General features: G+C 26.8%; 9 protein-coding genes across 9 annotated transcripts; 5 read left to right on the forward strand and 4 right to left on the reverse strand.

Moving 5' to 3' along the window:
* Nucleotides 1–880: 880 nt before the first annotated feature.
* Nucleotides 881–1,892, forward strand: EIN_200740 (cysteine proteinase ACP1 precursor, putative; the record flags this gene model as incomplete). The annotated part of the gene is made up of 2 exons (XM_004182934.1): nt 881–1,714; nt 1,806–1,892. The coding sequence occupies 2 exons, from the start codon at nt 881–883 to the stop codon at nt 1,890–1,892; spliced, it is 921 nt and encodes a 306-aa protein (XP_004182982.1).
* A 787-nt stretch (nt 1,893–2,679) lies between these two features.
* On the forward strand, nt 2,680–3,830 carry EIN_200750 (hypothetical protein; the record flags this gene model as incomplete). Its single annotated transcript, XM_004182935.1, has 2 exons — nt 2,680–3,470; nt 3,644–3,830. The coding sequence occupies 2 exons, from the start codon at nt 2,680–2,682 to the stop codon at nt 3,828–3,830; spliced, it is 978 nt and encodes a 325-aa protein (XP_004182983.1).
* A 197-nt stretch (nt 3,831–4,027) lies between these two features.
* EIN_200760 (hypothetical protein) lies at nt 4,028–5,245 on the reverse strand (the record flags this gene model as incomplete). The annotated part of the gene is made up of 1 exon (XM_004182936.1): nt 4,028–5,245. The coding sequence occupies one exon, from the start codon at nt 5,243–5,245 to the stop codon at nt 4,028–4,030; it is 1,218 nt and encodes a 405-aa protein (XP_004182984.1).
* Nucleotides 5,246–7,592: 2,347 nt separating this feature from the next.
* EIN_200770 (hypothetical protein) lies at nt 7,593–9,167 on the forward strand (the record flags this gene model as incomplete). The annotated part of the gene is made up of 1 exon (XM_004182937.1): nt 7,593–9,167. The coding sequence occupies one exon, from the start codon at nt 7,593–7,595 to the stop codon at nt 9,165–9,167; it is 1,575 nt and encodes a 524-aa protein (XP_004182985.1).
* A 280-nt stretch (nt 9,168–9,447) lies between these two features.
* Nucleotides 9,448–10,227, reverse strand: EIN_200780 (hypothetical protein; the record flags this gene model as incomplete). The annotated part of the gene is made up of 1 exon (XM_004182938.1): nt 9,448–10,227. The coding sequence occupies one exon, from the start codon at nt 10,225–10,227 to the stop codon at nt 9,448–9,450; it is 780 nt and encodes a 259-aa protein (XP_004182986.1).
* A 929-nt stretch (nt 10,228–11,156) lies between these two features.
* On the forward strand, nt 11,157–13,286 carry EIN_200790 (hypothetical protein; the record flags this gene model as incomplete). Its single annotated transcript, XM_004182939.1, has 1 exon — nt 11,157–13,286. One exon carries the CDS (start codon nt 11,157–11,159, stop codon nt 13,284–13,286), a length of 2,130 nt encoding a protein of 709 aa, XP_004182987.1.
* A 782-nt stretch (nt 13,287–14,068) lies between these two features.
* On the forward strand, nt 14,069–14,551 carry EIN_200800 (hypothetical protein; the record flags this gene model as incomplete). The annotated part of the gene is made up of 1 exon (XM_004182940.1): nt 14,069–14,551. One exon carries the CDS (start codon nt 14,069–14,071, stop codon nt 14,549–14,551), a length of 483 nt encoding a protein of 160 aa, XP_004182988.1.
* Nucleotides 14,552–16,299: 1,748 nt separating this feature from the next.
* EIN_200810 (hypothetical protein) lies at nt 16,300–16,818 on the reverse strand (the record flags this gene model as incomplete). Its single annotated transcript, XM_004182941.1, has 1 exon — nt 16,300–16,818. One exon carries the CDS (start codon nt 16,816–16,818, stop codon nt 16,300–16,302), a length of 519 nt encoding a protein of 172 aa, XP_004182989.1.
* Nucleotides 16,819–18,331: 1,513 nt separating this feature from the next.
* On the reverse strand, nt 18,332–19,438 carry EIN_200820 (hypothetical protein; the record flags this gene model as incomplete). The annotated part of the gene is made up of 1 exon (XM_004182942.1): nt 18,332–19,438. One exon carries the CDS (start codon nt 19,436–19,438, stop codon nt 18,332–18,334), a length of 1,107 nt encoding a protein of 368 aa, XP_004182990.1.
* Nucleotides 19,439–19,929: the final 491 nt, after the last annotated feature.

A 19,929-nucleotide genomic window follows, 5' to 3' on the forward strand; every position in this document is an offset into this window, starting at 1 on the left:
CCCGTTTACCAAAATAAAAATATTTGCCGCGAGTGTTTTTTGAAGGAAGTCCACTTTTCAGCCACTGTTTGTGCGTCCCCATGTCACCCACTTTCCTTGTCCGTACTGTGTGGACGCGGATGTGGTTCCCCCCCCCCCCCCCCCCGCTTGCGGGGGGGGGGGGGTCAGGGAGGGATCCGCGCCAAGGGAGGACTTGGAAAGTGGGTGAAACGGTGCACAAACAGACTGTTTGAGTGCGTCTTTATGAGCCTTCTTTTCAATGCTCCGTCTTTCTCGGTTTCCACTGACTCGAGGTGAATTTTCGGCATTTTTTGAATTCGGGAACCAGACCTAATATTATCCCAGTTACCTATTTACTATAATTTTAATTTGAATATGATTCGAAATAGAAAAAATAAATCTATTTTAAGAGGTGGTGGTGGTCAATGTAGGTCCCGTTATGAAAGTGTTAATTATTGAATTTGTGTCGAAAAATCGACTTTGTTTGAAAATTCATGGTTTTGCATTATTTGTAAATGAATAACAATTTTATATTTAAAAAAATTGATATAGTTTTTTAATAATATTTTAAAATACCAAACCCCAATAAAAACAAAACATTATGTGAATTGAAAACAAATTTAAAATATAAAAATTTTTAATTACATTTGTAAACTTGAAAACAAAATAACTTTTCTAAAAATTAAAATGTTAAGTTGATATTTTACTTAAAGATAGAAAATTATCTAATAATAACATAAAGATGTAAATAATAATAACACTAAATACTATAATTTGACACTTATAAAAAACACAAAACCCAAATTGTTTTCTTTTCTTCCAGAAAAAAAATGTACGAAAAAACAGGTATAAAATGAAAAATACAATTCTCAATTTCAAAATGTTAGCTTTCTTCTTGATAGCCATTGCTTTGTCAACTCCAACATTTGAAAAGTGGATTCACGCGAATCACAAAGTCTATGCCAACAAGGCAGAGTACCTCTACAGATTGGCTGTCTTTCTTGACAATGCAAAGTTTGTAGCAGCAAATCCGAATACTGAATTGAATGTATTTGCTGATTTAACACATGAAGAGTTTATTAAGTCCCACCTTGGGGCGTCTTATGAAGTCCCCGAAGTTGCAACAATCAAACAAGAAGTGAAATCAGTTCCAGAATCTGTTGACTGGAGAAGTATCATGAATCCAGCAAAGGATCAAGCCCATTGTGGCGGGTGTTGGGCGTTCTGTACTGCTGCAACAATGGAAGGAAGAGTCAACAAAGACCTTGGGACTCTTTACTCATTCTCGGAACAACAATTGATTTCTTGTGATCCAACTGACAACAAATGTAAAGGTGGACACCCAAGCAATGCTTTTGCTTTCATCAAGAGTAACAACGGAATTACTTTAGAAGAAACTTATCCATATATTGCAGACAATGGAACTTGTAAAACCGGAGTTAGAAACATTGCAACGGTGACTGGTGCAAAAAGAGTGACAGACGGAAGTGAGCCGGGTTTACAAGATCTCACGGCAACTTATGGACCAATTGCTGTTGGAATGGACGCTTCTCGTGTTTCTTTCCAGTTGTATAAGAAAGGAACTATTTATAACGACGAAAAATGCAAAAGATTTGTGATGGATCATTGCGTCACTGTTGTTGGGTATGGAAAGAATGATGATGGTGAGTACTGGATCATCAGAAACTCATGGGGTGAAAGTTGGGGTGACAAAGTTTGTATTTTGAATTTATAAAATTATTTTAATGATATTAACTATTAAACAATTATTACATAAATTTATAAAATAAATAACTCAAATACAGGGCCACTTTTTGTTAGCTCGAAACCAAAACAATAGATGCGGTATTGGTAGAGATTCCAATTTGCCAGAAGCTGTCAAACTCGTCTAAAAGAAGAAATTCATTTTACTCACATTTTTTTTAATAATATTATAATTTATATATTATAAATATAACTATATTTTTACAAAAAAAAATAAAAGTGGAGATTATAGGAGTTGAACCCATAGTCTTTTCCAAGAATCATTTGTTGAAAGGAACTATTCTACCGTTGAACTATATCCCCTTACTAATTATAATAATTTTATTATAACGTCTTTAATTTGTTTATAAATAAATGTTATTAAATTTAAATTGTAAAAATTGTGTTACACAACTGAAAGAAATTATTTAATTATTTATGTTCAATATAGAAACTTGTTAAGATGAATAACACAAATTATATATTCAATATTACACACTATCGAATGTTTTTTTGTAGAACAGTGTTTGTTTCATATTTGATTTTATTCAAATTGTAATTGTTTGTAAAATTTTGATCCGTTTATTTAATTATTGATAATAAAAATAATATAACAAATACAGATCAAATACATCATTTTAATATAATTTATTTATAATATTGACAAGACAACATAATCAGATTAATCCAAGTAAATTAAATTAGAAAAGAAATGTTTTTGTTGTATATTTAATTTGTAGTTATTGTGTATAATGTGTTAATCAGAATAATTGAATAATAAATGTAAATGTAAATGGATTTACTTTTTGGATAAAAGTAAATAACATATAAAAAATATTTTTGTATAATAAAAAACAAAGTTAGATGTTTTTAGGTAAAAAAATTAAACTAAAAAAATGAACTGAAAATTGATTAAAATAAAAAATATATAATTAAATGTCCTGTTTAGACGGTTATAATTTAATGATATGTTCGAAATATTTCACTTCAATTACCGATTTCAAAACCGTACAAATGGTCTGCAAAAAGTTTCGTCAAACAACGATGAAGTTCCATTACAACCCAATACCACTTACACACAAAACCCATTCGATTTATTTTTCTAAAATAGAGACGTTGGTACTGTACAGCCCAGAAGATGACATATTAGATGATCTCACCTTCTTTGCAAGAAAATATTTATATCAAGTAACATATGACAAAGTCGCAACATTAAAAGGTAATAACATCTTCTGTAACGTTTTATACACCATTTCAGATCGATCAAAATATGGAGATGTTCCTTCAAACATGGTAACCGAAATCGACAAACAAGTTTATACAAATAGTGAACTGACCTCTCTTAAACTACCTAATGTGTTGACTGCCATTGGAGACTATGCATTCTCTGGATCAACACAACTCAAAGAACTTGATATTCCACCATGTGTGGTTACGATAGGAAAATACTGCTTCTTTAACTGTTTTGCAATTGAAGAGGTCGTCATTCCAAAAGGCATAAAAACACTTTTTGAGTACACGTTTCATCAATGTAAATTGTTGAAAAAGATTACATTAAATGAAGGTATTTGTACAATAGGAAGAGGGTGTTTTTCATATTGTGAGAGTTTAAATAATGTCAAAATACCAGAGAGTGTAACAGAGATAGATCACATGGCCTTTGCGAGTTGTTATCTTCTTGAAAATGTCGAGTTGAATGAGAATAAAATCAAATTTGGATTTTCGGTGTTTGATGGAGATAAATTCCATTTAAAAACAATATTTAATTAATTACTTATTCAATTAAATAACAATATTTATTATATTTTATTATTATTTTATTAATTTTTATATTTAAAAGAAAAACAGACACGAAGACAAAGTACTGATAAATAATCCAAAAACGTACTTTATCTTTTAGAAACATCCTCTTATTATCAAAGACGTTTTCACTGGGTATAAAAATATTTTTTGTGTCTGTGTGTTTCATAAACTATATAAAGAGTTATAATTTTATTATAAATTTACCATTTAAAAAACAATTAATTTTTAAAATACATAGAACCACGGACAAACACTATAGAACAAATACTTTTGTTATAAATTAATGGTTTTAATAAATAATTCTTTTTTTAATTAGTTTTTAGAATAATATAAAATAAATAATAAAAAATTTTGAAATATTCGTAATTTCCCGTTTAGGAACACTTGAATTATGTAAAATGATATATTAAGTGTTAATAAAGTTAATTAGTTTAAACTAATTTTAATGAAAAAACAACAACAACACTTGTGACTTAAATAATTAATTATCTGCTTTTGAATACCCCTTATCTTCTGGCTTCTTTTTTCCATAGAAATAAAGTCCCATAAAAATACTAACCACAACTAAGACCACAACCACAAACACGACAGCGATGCACACAAAGATGATGGCGCCGATGATTGTTTTCTTGTGTTTGTCTCCATTTTTTTCTTCTGAATTTTCAAACACAAAATTGCCACTTTTATTATCCAACACATCTTTATTCATTACTGAATTTTCAAATAAGACGTTAATGAATTTGATTTCAAATTTTTCGTCTATTCCTTCTATTATAAAAGTCACGTTGTTAAATTTTGAATTGGAAAATGTGACGTCTTTCCCCACTTTCACATTAATATTGCAATTTGTGAATATCAAATTGTCGAAGTTCACATTTTCAAGTGTTGGTTTTTTTGCTTCAAATCCAACAAATTCAGAATTTAAGAAAGTCACGTCTCTAAGAATTCCACCTTCCAAAATCATATTTTTCGATTTTAACAATTCAAATTTTGTTTTTGAAAAACTACAAGACGAGAAAACTACATCTTCAAATATATTGGATTTTTGTGTGCCGATTGTGCATTTATCAAAAGAAGTCTTTGACACAAGCGAATTTTGTAAGTATATTCCAGTCATATAAACGTCGCCAAATACAGCGTTTTGCATATTCAGATAGTTTAAATTGGCATCCACAAAACTTGTATTTAACGCATTGAAGTGAACCAATGTTGTGATATACAAATTAAGTGATATAATGTTAGCAGTGCCAATTTCCATTTCATCAAAAACGCAATTTGACACTGAGAGCTGCTTACCTTCACAATTTTGGATGACAACATCACTCCTTTGAATCGAAGAAAGAAGTTGCATCTCGAAGTTTTGTGTGTGTTTAAAATTCATAATACCATGATTCGTGCAATTCTCATATAATCCAATGTCATCAGAAATGATGTACTCGGTGTAACATTTACATTGAATACCATAATAAGTGTTATTGTTATTAATTGGTTGGATATAGTCAGTACAGTCCGGATATAAATGCCTTAATTGTGGTGTAATAGTGACTACTACACCATGGCACTTTATTGTTACAAAGTCAAAATTGTTTGCTTTTGTGTTTAATTTTGAATTTAAACGTAATTTGGAGAGTCGTGAAGATGTCAAATAACCATAAGAAAAATCAAATAGAAGTAAAAGTGTTGTAATAAATAAGGACATCTCTTTTGTTTGTTGGTATATAATTTTCAAGTGCCAATATTCTATATTTGATTAATTTATCAATATTGTTAGAATAGTAAATTTACTTTTTAACCAATTAAGTTATTTTATTGACTCATTGAAAGTTATAAATAGATTTGTAAATGTATATTTATAGTTATTATAATTAATATATTAATTAATTTTTATAACATCAAATTGTTTCAAGTCAAAAATTGTGATTTAATAAAAAGAAGAGAAAATATTTTTAATGTGAATACAGTATGGACAGTTTTGCCTTATGCAAAACTTTGCATTATGCAAGACATTTATTATTTTTTATATAACAAAACTATTTTAAAAGTTGAAAAACAGTATAAAAATACCGAACAGTCTGCCTTATGTATAAAGCTATTTCGAGGTTGTTTTTAAATAACTTTGAACAAGAATACAAGAAGTTTAAAATTTATACTAATTTAATGCTTAAATTATCTACCCTGCGCCTTTATTCAACGTAATAAGAAATTCCGATACCAGTTTGTATTTTCTTTGTTTTGTAAAACGGTATTAAACTTACTACCAGCTTGACTTGTTGCCAAACAAAATGACAATGACACAAACGATGTCAACAAAAACGCTTTGGACGGCGTTTACTGGGCGTGACTTTTTCGATTTGGCTGGTTTTAAAAAACATTGAAATAATATGGGCTGTCATTGAGATCGTTTTAAAACTACCACACTTTTACGATGCTCATTGTTCTTCACAACTGTTGATTGAATAATTTAAACATTTTTTATATCAATTTAATTATTTAATTGCAAAAAAATTCAATTACATTACGCACAACTCATTGGTAGGCTCACATGACTCCGAACAGTCATCTCTCTGAACTACCTCATTGTCCCCGTTTCTTGTTTCCTTACTGGGCAATCCAGTGAGTGCTCACTTTCAAAGGATGCCTTTTCCAATTAAGTTGTTAAATAATATTAAATAGCAAGATGTTTTTTGTTCATTAAACTGCTATGATATGTTGAGAGTTATCAGAACATATCAAATATAATATTCATAAATAATATTCTTTATTAAAAATAATAATTTATTGTTTACTATTCGTGTTTTTTTTCACTAACAATAATAAAATTAAAATTATTCGTGTTTTCAATTTTATTTTGTGTTTTTTTATCAAATTTTGGAAAAATCAAAATTTTTTAAATATAATAAATCAACTATATATTTTAACATATTTGTGAGTAAGTAATATTTCACATAAAGTAAAATGACCATATTATAATAATTAATTTAATAAAAGTAACATTTATTAATATTCTAATTTTTATTAAATATTTTTTTAGTTATAAAGTCGGCGTTTTAACGTTGCTTTTTCTCCAAAACGTTGTTTTTTTTTGCGAAAAAAAATACACAACAAACCCTTTAAAAATTGGGAATAACCCAAAAATATATAAATATAAAAAACTTAAACGGTGTTTTTCTGACATTTCGATAATTATTACCATACATTCTAGTCATAACCATTTAAAAATGAAAGGAAAAATTGGAAAAAAACAACGTTAAGAAAATGGCTCTACTAATATTTACAAATATATGATAATAATTATTAATAATATTCATAAATACTACTCATGAACTAAAAACGTTTTTGTGTATAAATAGTGCCATATTTTTACATTTATTTTTTGCGGCTTAATATACATTAATTCGATTTGTAAACGATTCTATACAATATTCCCACAGTTTTGGTTACTTTTTTATAAGTAAAACACTCTATTATTATTTATATTATATAAACAATTGCTTTTTTAAATATAATACTTTGGGATATTTTCATCTTGTATATTTTTAAATGTTATTTAATTTTAAGTTGTTATAATATGGTATTTTTTCTTTTTTATATATTTTCAAACTAATGTAGTTATTTTAATATCAAACGATTCCAAAATATTCATTTTAAAGACTATTATTATATATGTAAATTAAAATAAATATGCAGTCAGTTAATTCATAAATGGTATTTATTTAAATAACAATAATAAATAAATCCAAAATATGTAAGTTTTTATTAAATACTAAATTTAATCCAATTATTTTGAATGTGTTTCTTTTTCAAAACACATAAAAATTCTTATTTTTTTCATTGGAATTCGTAACCATATCAATATCAAAACATTTTAATAAATTAATTTAACAATTTCATTAAAATAAATTTATTGTGTAAATCTTTAAGAAAATTGGAGTTAACTTTTCGAAACGCTTTTTGAATAGATTATTGATACATTTTTTTTATAGGACTTTGTTTAATATTTATACATATCACATCTCATTAATGTAGAGTCTAACTTAACAATAAAAATGACTTTATACCCGACTTACTTCTCATTATTCACGTGTTTAATATTATCATTCTTTTCATTTGCACAAGACAGTCCATCAAATAACCAACCAATTTTAATTGATGAAAATGAAACAGAAGAAGTGATCACTCCAATATGTACGAGTGATTTTGTAGCAGCTAATATGAACGCTGTTGGACTAACCTATGAAATTACTTCTGACTGTTATTCACTAATACCCAAGTACAAACAGACAGTGAAAGGGTACAACCTTCACTCTGAATGTTATGTCCAAGACAAATTTCTATTAGTAGCAAAAAATGGTCACAACGTTTCTCGGTGTGGGCAATGGCTCGAAATTAATGGTTCCAATTTAGACACGCCAGTATTGTGTATGGTAGCGGGTTCCTTCCACCCCAAATTATATGGAGAAGAGATCACAAGTTATGTCACTACATACATTGGCTTTCAAGAACACCTTTTCCACTTACTGACTGCTGGTTTTGCATATGAAGGTGACAACTTTGTGCAAGTGACTGTTGCTGAAACTGATTTCGACATACAGAAAAGTCCGACCCTTTGGGTTCTTGATAACAAAGATGATATGGCCAAGATACAAATAGTCGACTGTAATAGACCACATGAATTTATTGAGTTTAATAACACGCAGTATCGCAAAGACAAAAATGATATATACAGATTGCCAATTACAAGTGGACGTTCTTCACTCAATTTGGTTTCCTTTTTAAACGAGAAAATTAAATTTGAAAATGTAACTTTAAGCCAAATAGGCAGTTTTCCTGCATCTTCAAAATTTGTGTCGAAGAAAATAAAGCACTGCGAGTACTTAGGAGAGTCCCAAATCTTTTCAGAGAACGAAACAAGAGTGCAACAATTGATGAATTGGTACTACTATAAGAATTATCAAGATAAAAATGGTGTATATTACACTGATAAAATAGACAGTATTAAACCCGTCATTGAAACAACAGAAGTTAACAATTACTTAACATTTCTTATGGGATATGCAGTGCCAGAAATGATGGAACAAGAATATAAAGAATTTGTCTTGACTTTTAAAGTCAATTTTAATATGAGAATAGTCAATGTGGCGATATCAATATCAAAGAAAATTAGAGAGCAAGATGTGAAGGGTTCTTTAACCTTAGTACGAAGCGGACTTAAATTTGATTACTACCAAAATGGAGACATTGTCAAATTAAAAGCAAGATTTGATAACACACAACACGAATTCGTGAATTGTATGTCAATTACTTATTTGAGTAAAATTGGTGATAGAGTCGAGTTAATTAATGGTGAGATGATTAGAGTTGAAAAGACAAGTAATATTAAAAATTGCAATTCCACTGTTTTTGACTGTTTAAATACAGAGTGCACCGTCGATGGAAACTCAATTGATGTTGGCGAAAGAATATGGGAAGTTGGGTGTGAACCGACGTGTGGTAATTGTAGAGATGGATTTGTATGTACAACAATGGGAAAATGTGTTGAACAAGAAAATGATAATATGAGAAGTGATAGTGAACACTTTATGATGATAGTAGTTGGTATAATTATATTAACTTTGTTGTAATTAAGTTATTTTCATATTGACATATGTTGTATTTTTATTGTTTGTGAATAAACAACTAAAGACAAATTTATTATTAAAATAAATTATTAATTTTTTATAATAATAATTATGTATTTGTCAATTATAGTTAAATTATATTATAAATTATAATTTATAATTCAAAATGTTATAATTATACTATTAATTATAATTAATAATATAATTCTATTTATTATGATTATATATTATAATTATTTTATTGTTTTGATTCAACACGACTACAAACATACCATAAATTTAATTAAGTTATTAAACATTTATTTAATTTCCTTTTCTCTGTTATTTCATCGCTTTGATTTTCATTTTCATTTTCTAAATTTTCTATATTTTCATAATTTTTTATTTGAATTTTATCTTCTTCATATTCCTCTTCATAATCGTCTAAATATTTCTTTACGGGTTTTTCTTGGAGTATAGTTGGAGTATAAATAAATCTGTCGTTGTTTTTATAATCTTCCTTTGTATTTTTATATGTAATTTCATATTGATTTTGAATCTTATTAACTTTGTTGTTGAAAGCTTCATTTATTAAAGCGTTAAACATCTCATCAATGTTGGTGTTGTTTTTTGCTGAAATTTCATAGAAAACGCAACCAAATTTATCGGCCATTTGAAGACCTTCTTTTGTGGTCACCTCTCTCATATGTTCTAAGTCACTTTTATTTCCACATAATACTAAAGTTAATTTTTCGTTGGTAAGAAGGGTTTTTACTCTTAAAATATCATTTCTTAATGTCGGAATCTGTTCAAAAGACTTTCGAGAAGTTATTGAAAATATTAGAACAAATGAATCAGTTTGGTTGATATTTGTTTCATGCATGGAGGGATATTTGTCGTATGAAGTTTCGATGAAAGATAATACAATTTCTTCGTCTTTGTAAGACACTATTTTCATTGGAAAGTCGTTTTCTATTTTCTGATAATCATCAGAATCATCACTGGGATTATCTGTAAAATTGTTTAGTAACAAAGTTTTACCAACTCCACATTCACCTAAAACGGCAATTTTATAGTTATCCATTTCAATTATTTATTTGGGTGTTTTTAGTACTTTGATTTTAAAGTTGATTTGGTGTTTTTGTTTTTATAATTAAAATTGACAAGTAAGCATGGTGTTGTAAATTAAACAATTTTTAGTATTGTGTTATTACTAGACTAAGCAAAAATGTTATTACAATGCTTTACTGACCTTTGCCAAAAAGTAAATTGCTAAATTTAATGTATGTTTTGGAATTGAAAATAAAGATTTTCAAACACAAAAAAGCACAATTAAAAGTTATTAAATAAATTATTTTATTAATTATATAATCGAACAACACAATTCAGTAATCAAAAACTTGAATGTGGCATTTTGAGGCAAGCGATTTATAATAACATAAAATTAATTTGAACTATTTTGAGTAATACAATTCAGCAAATGTTCAAAGCAGCTTGTCAACCATTTGAATTTATTACAAATCATACGTTTATTGTGAAGGAGGCACAGTACAAACAGCTAAGAACTATTAAAACGTAACTTTAAGATCTGCTGTGTACAAATTCGTTTTTATTTAATCCTGAGTTAAGGCGTCTCCCTATCTGATTTGAATTCTTATTAGCCTTGTTCATAATATAAATATTAAAAATAGAAACTAATAATAAATGGTTGTTTATAATAAATGATAGTTTTTTTAATCGAGCCAAACTTTTTTGTCAATGCAATCAATAAATTTGTTTTGCATAACATTTCAAAATAAAATATTTTGTGAATGGTATTTTATTACATTTTATGTGTAATATATATCTAATAAATTGTAAAGTAATAAATGTTAACATTTAAAAATATTGATATTACTTTAATAACATGAAAAGTATAAAACAAAATACAATTTTGACAATAAGCACCAGAGGTCAAAAAATGACTTCAAAATAAATTAATACAATTCAATACAAAACTTGTTTTAAAATAAGATGTTATTTGCTCTGTTTCTCGTGTCTGTTTTATCTCAATGTGAAACACAATTATGTACCCCATCGGCTGCAATAGGTGAAATGAAAAAGACTATGATTACAAAATTAAAAGCTCAAAATTTCTTTGATAACATGGTAAAATATATTGGAGCTTTTGCATTTTTTGATATCGCCAAAAATCCTCCACAACCTGAGAGTATGCCCAATTATCATACTCCAGTTGATATTCAGGCTGAAATCAACACAATAAACACGTTTATTAAAGATTCAGAAGAGCAATTTCCGCTCTATGATTTGTTCATAAGATTATTTAAAATGTTCGCATTGCCAAAAGATTTGCACTTTGCTTTGAATATACAAAGTAACACAACTACACACAAAATTGGCGATTTTCTTGTTATAAATCCTTTCACCTTTCAATTGACAAAAGATGCTGTTTATATAAAAGTGCCTGAGAAAATTGGAAGATCACCAGTAACCGATTTTTTCGATAAAGAATTGGTCACTTTATTGAAGTCAAAAGATGATAATAATATATCATTAAGTAAAATTAATGGAATAAAGGCAACCGAATTTATTGAAAATTATGCAAAGAAATACTTTAGAATGAAGAACACCAATGCAGCAGTTACACTACTCAAAAATTCTTTTGTGATGTCGAAATATGAAAATTTTGCAATAGAAATAAACGATATGAACTTTATGTTATCATTCAGTGATAAAACTGAAGTTAATTACACCTCAGTATTTTTCAATACCAAAATTAAAACAGACAAATTTAAAGAAACCATTGAAAAATACAACAAAATTATTTTAAAAAATGAAATCACCAGAAGTCGAATTAATACACAAAAACATAAAGTTTCAGGATACTCTGGATTTATTGGTGATTTTATTAAAAAAACTGATTTTTCTTCAAAACAAAAGAATGGAGATTTATTTAATTATTCAATACCAGATGTTATTGCTTGTGGTCAGCGAGTCGTTTCGAATCAAAAGTTTTATATTTTAGTTGTATATACATTTAACTCAGACTTTGACAAATTCTTAGCTCTTACTGATCAGTGCAAAAAGTTGTTTGATGAATCTGACGATCCAATTGTAGTGATATTGGATAACAATTCAGGAGGAACTGTTGATCTCTCAGCTCACATACAAGACAGTTTAGCACCATATAATGTTTTTGATGTGTTAGTCTCCCAAAGAATTTCAGAGTCGACGGAAATAGTTATGAGAAGTGGAGGTGCAGCACAATTATTAGATCCCAAAACAAAGAAAAGTCGCATTCCAAGACAAAAAGAGTATTATAAAGAAGACTTGGGAAAATGGTACGATTCTCCTGTAACAGACGTTTTTGTTTCTAAAAGTGGTGGTGAGTCTAAATTTGTGAGGACTCAAAAATCGGTATATGAAAAAGAATTTAAAATGAAATACAACATGAAAAACGTAAGAAATCCAAATCAAATTATCATGTTCACAGACCAATTCTGTTTCTCTGCTTGCTCCTTTTTATCAAAGGATTTTAGACAGAAAAATGCAGCACTTTTGGTGGCATATTCTGGTCTTCCTTATTCAACTATTCAAGAGAGGGATGTTGGGCAAAGTCCCACTGTCGTCATTACAGACAAATTGATCAGATATAACAACAACACAAACGATGAAAACAAAGAAAAAGAACTTGATGAATTTGATGAATATGGATTTGAAATGCAAATATCATTTTCTCCTACATATCCAAGAAATGTCAGCTTTCCAAAAATACCGGACGAGTACAACATTCATTATCCTCACGAATATTTTGAGAACGAAGCCTTTGAAGAAAGCGAAGAAAGTATCACAAAATTTCTCGAAGAAGCTCAGAGAGTGTTTGAAAAATATCGAACTCGATGTGATGAAGGAATGTATATCTTTGATGATAAATGCATTGGAAATAAAGATAGTGTGGGTGGTCATATTTGCCAAAATGGTCAATATAATTACAACAAATGCGTACTTGTTGGATGTAAAAACGGTTTAGAATTAAATCAAACAACTGGATTCTGTGGAAATCACACCAGTGAATATTTCGTTAATAGTGCATTTGGAATATTTGTGCTAATCTTATCTCTATCACTCCTTTTCTTATTCTAATTGATTATTATTTCTTTACATTTCCATGTTTGTTTAAGATAAATTTAACACTATAATTTTATTAATTGTTCTATCAACTCAAAACAACATACAATAACCAATTTATTTATTCTAAATTTTAATAATATTCAAAAAATTATTAAATTATATAATTAAAATAAATATAAATGTTTCATCAAAATAAAGTATTAAAATTGAATAGTATTATTTTAACACTGATATACTTTATAATATGTATTTAAATAATTGATAATCATTATAACGCTTAAAATATACACATTACATAATATATTTTAACATAAATATCAATTTTAGTAATTACAATACAGACAAGCACAAACTTTAGTTATTTAAACTTCTCATCTTATATCTATTAAGCAAATGAGTTTGAGTAATCATGATGATTATAGTACTGTTTATCGTCAAAATTAATATTTGTATTATAATAAAAACAATATCTAATTGTTATAATTTGTATATTATTTTATATTATAATTTATCTATAATTAACCATAAATATAATTTCTGATTCGAATTTTTGATTTAATAAAAATAAGCAACAATTAAATGTTTTAAAAAAATACACACAAACAATTTTATTATAATAAATCAAAATTGTATTTCAAACTGAAAAATCCTTTTTAATTCGCTCTTTGAACTTTTTGAATGTGTTTTTTCTCTGACAAATTGAAATTGGATTAATATAATAAAAACGATAATAAATTATAGTATTTAATAGAACTGTGTGTAAACTAGAATGAACTTCAAACTCTTATATAATTATGTCTGCAAGTGCTATTTACGAGAAACTGAAGAACGCCGATGGATCGGTCCCCGTCTCACAATTAATCGACGGATTCAGCTCTGCTTTTGTGAATAAAGTAACAAGCAAAGTGAACCACAAAGACGTAGTAAACAATTTTAAAATCCTTTCATTGTACATTACCTCTGACCCTAACAAGAAGATCTTTTCTAAAGAAGAGGCTGAAACGTTTGTGAGTATCTGCAACGATTATGCTCAAGAAGATAGTCAAGAAAAAGACTACTTCACACGCTTTATGTTCAAATGCACCGACAAAGACCACAACGGCTATATCGACAGAGAAGAATTTAAAAAATTTTTTAAAGTGTTACAATCAAAAATTTTCGACCACGCAGGTGATCTTAAAAATATTGTGCCCGATGAATTCTTTGATGAGGTTGACGAGAACAAAGACGGGAAAATCTCTTATGAGGAATTTAATAAGGTGTTTGGAGAGGATTAACTGTTGGAAAGTGTTATACGTTTAATTGATCATTTGTTTAAAATTTACTATAATTATTATATTAATAATTAATAATTTTTATATTTATTTATTAATTTTGTTGTAATTCTTAATAGTTTTATACTATTAAACATATAGTATAATACAATTTTACTAAAAACAACCACAAATTATAATAAAATTTACGAAACGATGGTTAACATTTCTGTGTTAACTATCGTTTTATCGTTGTTAAGTTGCTCAAAGAGAAATCTATAAATAGTATACATCTAATATAGTATATGTTTAATTTGATTAACTAAACAAATTTACAAAATTATAAATGTACAAACAGACAGAAAAATCATTTTCTTTATTAAATATTTCCGTCACTGAGTGACGGGTTAACATCTAGTAATTATTATATTATTTTATAATTAATAATACGATTAATTAATTATATAGTTATAATAAAAAATTATTTATTTTAAATGAATAGTATTTTTATATTAATTATTATAATAAACATGTTATATATATCTATTATAATTCAATTTCATACAGAATTTCATAATTGAACAGTACTAGAAATGAATAACAACTGTAGTAATTATTTTACTTTTTATTACAAAATAACTCGATCTTTTTGATAAGACGTTTGTCTCTTTTATCAATAGGTCTTTTTGGTGGTTTTGTGGTTTGAGATACAATTTTACAATCTTCTTCATCTATTTCAGTGTCATCATCACTCGTTTTATTGAACTCTTGCTTTTTAATTTGTAATCTTGGAGCTATAATTGTGTCTAAATACATCTCTAGAATTCCATTAACAATTAATGTATTATTTTTTTTCAACATAATAATTTCATCTTCTAGTATTTCATTTTGTTTTTGAATTCTAATAATGGACCGTTTTAGATAACTCACATTACTGAGCATTTTGTTTTGTATAGCAAGTGATACTTTCAAAGAACTAAACATCAACAGATTCGACATTTTGATCAACTCTAATATCAAATCGTTTTTTAACTTGTTAATCTCGCGTTCCAAATCATCCATAATTGTAAGTTCTTGTGGTTGTACTTAAACTATAGTTAAAAAACGTAATAAGAAAGTTGAATAATTATACTACTATATATACTGTCATGTTTCATTTAGTAATAACAATATTAACACATTTTTAATTTATTGATATTGTATCAATTGACAAATTATTTTAAAATTGATTGGGTATTTGATTTAGTCATTATTTTATTTATAAATTAATACCCAATATATTTTTATAAATTAATATTAAAATTTTTAATTTTGTTTGTTGAAATGGTCTTGATAATTGTTTCTTTTATAAAAATGTGTTATGTAGCTGATAGGGTCTTATAAAACAAAGTAAAAAACAAAAACTTTTGGTATTTAAATAAAATTAAAAAGGGAATTAAAAAACTATGCCATTTTTAATTTTTTTTATATTTTAATTGTTGGAAATAACAAAAGTTTAAAACAATGTTTAATAAAAAATTACAACCTTAAATAGAAAGAATAGACACTCATATTAAATTTAATTATAAATATTACCATACAAAAATTAAATTAAAATAATCAGAAAATAATATCATGTATCATAAAGGATTAAACAATTTGAATATCTTGTAATTGTTATTTTTTATTTATAAATAATTCAAATTGTAAATTTCAATTTACAATTAAAAATATGATTTTTTCATGTTGTCATTATTAAATTTCTAAACCATTAACAATAGAATAAAAATAATTTATTGTTCCCCTGGGACATACTGCTCGGAATGAGTTAAATTCTTCATGTAGCAAGTAAAGAAATCGTACTTATCGACTTGGATTGGATCGCCAACACAATTATTATTCATGAATTTTGCCTTTTGGAACCCATTTTCAGTCTCAGAAATATTTAAAGAAAAAGTATTGTAGTTAAGGCACCCATATGGATAGTACCAAGCATCGTCTCTTGCCTCTGGGTTGCTCTTACATGACCTTGAAATGAAATACATCTTTTGAATCACAAAATTTGGTGGAATTTTATTTGTAACAGCAAATCCACTGGTGTAAGTTTTTTGCATTGTAAGTTCTTTACAAAGTCTCCCTTTCAATACATATACTGTTTTGAAGTCCTCGGATAACACCAATTTGAAAACTCCGTCTTCACCTTGATAACATTCGTTCTCTTCAATTACAAAGAATTTTAAAGAAGTGTCGTTAGCAATAATGTAACTTGCAGAGGAGAACGAAAGAAGTGCAAAGAAAGTAAATGAAATCATCTTTTTTGATTTGATTGAAGTTGCAGTTCTCTTTATATATGAAATTATCATTTGATACCTATAACCTCAAAAATAACAAATTTTTAGGATTTTCGAAATAATTCTCGTTTTTGATCAATTATAATTAATTATATGTTTTAGAGGTTAATAAATATCCCGGTAATGAATTCAAAATCTATCTTTATATATATATATATATATTAAAATTATATGAATCATTCAAATGTTACTTTCAAATATAATTTGTCAATTTTTACAAAAACACGACAATTTATTATGTTAAATGTTATTATGACCTGTTTTTTTTATCATTTTACATCAATGAAAACAAAAAAATTAATATTTTTTAATGAAATCATTTTAACAAATATTTTGAAATAAAAAACATGAATTAAAATAAAATAAAGATTTATATACTATTATGAAATAAATAAACGAATAATAATAACTTTTGAAATGTTTTTTTAATTACAATAAATAATTGTTAAAAATATTCGAATAAAATTAACATATTGTAGAATATAAAAAATATTCTTTTAATCACATTTTATATCATATCACAATTTTCAACATATATACTCAGTTTATACGATCTCCAAATTTGGTATTTATTAAATAAATCAAAATTTACAATTCACTTTACAAATTATTATTGTGTTAGATAATTATATTATCATAATTACTAATTGAAACAAACTTTGTATATAAAGTCTGATTTCTAATTAACGATATTCCAAAAATACAACAAAAAAATTTACTATATCTATTTTTTTATATTATAATATATAGTATCGACCATCGCCAATTAAAAACCATAAATAAATAGTAAATTTCTTATTAAATTTTACCATTTGACATTTTCAAAGAAACGCTGGTTGTCAATCGTTTTCTTTGCTTTTCAAATCAGTTGGTATAACCTATTAACCACATCACAACAATGACACTCATTTGATTAACTATATTAAATGGTCTGCCGGTTGGTTGATATTACTCGAGAATTCATCAGAGATGAATTACAAACTCCACATTTCTTGCTTTCCTTTTTTGGATGTATAATTTGGTTATAAAGTAAATAATTTTAAAAATAAAACAAAAAAATAATTATTTCGAAAAAAAAAGAAAAAAAGTTATTGATTATAATTAAAAAACTAAATGTATAGTTAATTTTCTCCATCGTTACTTAAAAATCTGACTTTATATAACAGTTTAATAGAGTTAGTATTTTAATTTATTAGTCTTAAACGTTATTTATTTGACAAAAATAGCTTTGATAATGTCTAAACATCGGGCATAAGGTAAAATGTGAAAATTCCAAGTACAATTGGGATGGATTTTTAGAACAATTTCCTATATATTCCAATATTTATGGTCCAAAAGGTACTAAATAACGTTTAAAGACAGACTTTATAAACTTTAAAAAGTATTTTCAATAAAAATACAAAAAATAAAATTTTCGAATACCACTTCAAAAATGAAAATATCAATTATTATTAATTGAATAAACCCATTATTTTCAATTCACAAAATGTCCGTCTTTAATTGACCTATCATAGAAATCAATTTGGTTCATTTCACCAATCATACCATGGAACACGATGTAGTTTCCGTATTTAGCCTTAATTTGCCCTCCCCACAATTTTGGTTTAATCAAATTGACTTTCATGTTATTTTCCTTTGTATATTTCCAAATTAAAAATCCGAATCCTGGATCTTCCAAAGAGCTTGGTGCGATATTATAATACTTATCCCAGTCTGCAAAGAAGTGAGTAATATCATTAGAAAAGATAGAAAAATAGCCCGAAGGGAATGTGTAATACAACGAATATCGACTTGCCAGTTTATCATAATATTTCTTCCCGGGTTCTTTCCAAGGCGCGTGATTCCAGAAATCTCCGACGACCGTGTTATTCGATGGAATTTCATTTAAAACGTCCATTAACATTTCGACGTTGACCATCACACAATCGTCGACTCTAGCGTAGAATTTATAAGAGGTATACAGTGGGTATATTTGAGTGTACGCCGCTATGTTCTTTTGTTGTAAAGTAGTCCACGACTCTTGGAGACCGGGCATGTCAATCAAATAAATGTCGTTATATGTCGAATTCATTGTTAAAAGTGTTTTAAAAATATTTTCTTTGGGATGAGTGTTGTCATAGTCTTCTACTGTCTTATTTACAAGAATGAAAAGACACTTGAAACCAAAAATGTCTTGATAGTTCCGTTGACACCACGTCTGTCGAGTGTTTTTAATGTGAACCAAATGAGAGGGAAGAGTGTGGATCATTGCTAATAATGTGTTTTGAGGGTATTTTGTATTATGTATGTGTATAGGCTGTTTGTACGTGTAATTTGGTCGTGCGTATGTGTATAATTGAACATATTTGGGATACGAATAATCAACAGTAAAACTTTTTAAAGAGTAATTTGTATTTGTTTTATTTAAATTTTTTGTATTAAAAAATGTGTTAGTTTGTGTGTTTGAAGTGTTCTGAGAAGATATATTCTTCTCAGCGCTGTTAAGCATTAAATGGTTGCTACTAAAAGAAATTTGAAAAACTAGTGAAATAACAACGAGTGATAATAATATGAAGAAAAGACTGAAGTATTTTATTTGCATAATCAAATGTTTATATTATTTTGTATTAAAAGTTAAAAATTTAGTCGAAAATGAAGAAGTATACAATAAAACACCCGACTTTTGGTTTTTAGGTTACTATTAATTATTAGTTTTTTAATTAAATTGTATTTTGTTTTTTCATGACTCATTGGTTAGTATTACATTCATTTTTGTTGATTAACAAATTATTTTTTTTAACACAGTAAATTGATTTTTCTTTTATTTGATAAATAAATTTAATAATTGTTATTTTCAACAAGTATTTATTATTGTGGAAATAATTAGATCTTGAAACGTACAAAAAATATCGCTTTTTTATTATATTTTATAAATAATACAGTAATATATTCGTTTGTAAAATCCACAATAATGGAAATATTAATTATCAAAATTATGATTAAGATGTCTTTTTACCAAATTTTTTAAAATTAATATATTTTAAAATGTTATTTTGTAATTGGAGTCAGTTTTTTAACGTTATTTGTTCTCAA

Source organism: Entamoeba invadens, assembly GCF_000330505.1.
Source record: "Entamoeba invadens IP1 unplaced genomic scaffold scaff_1105074724763, whole genome shotgun sequence".
NCBI classification, from domain to species: Eukaryota; Evosea; order Mastigamoebida; family Endamoebidae; genus Entamoeba; species Entamoeba invadens.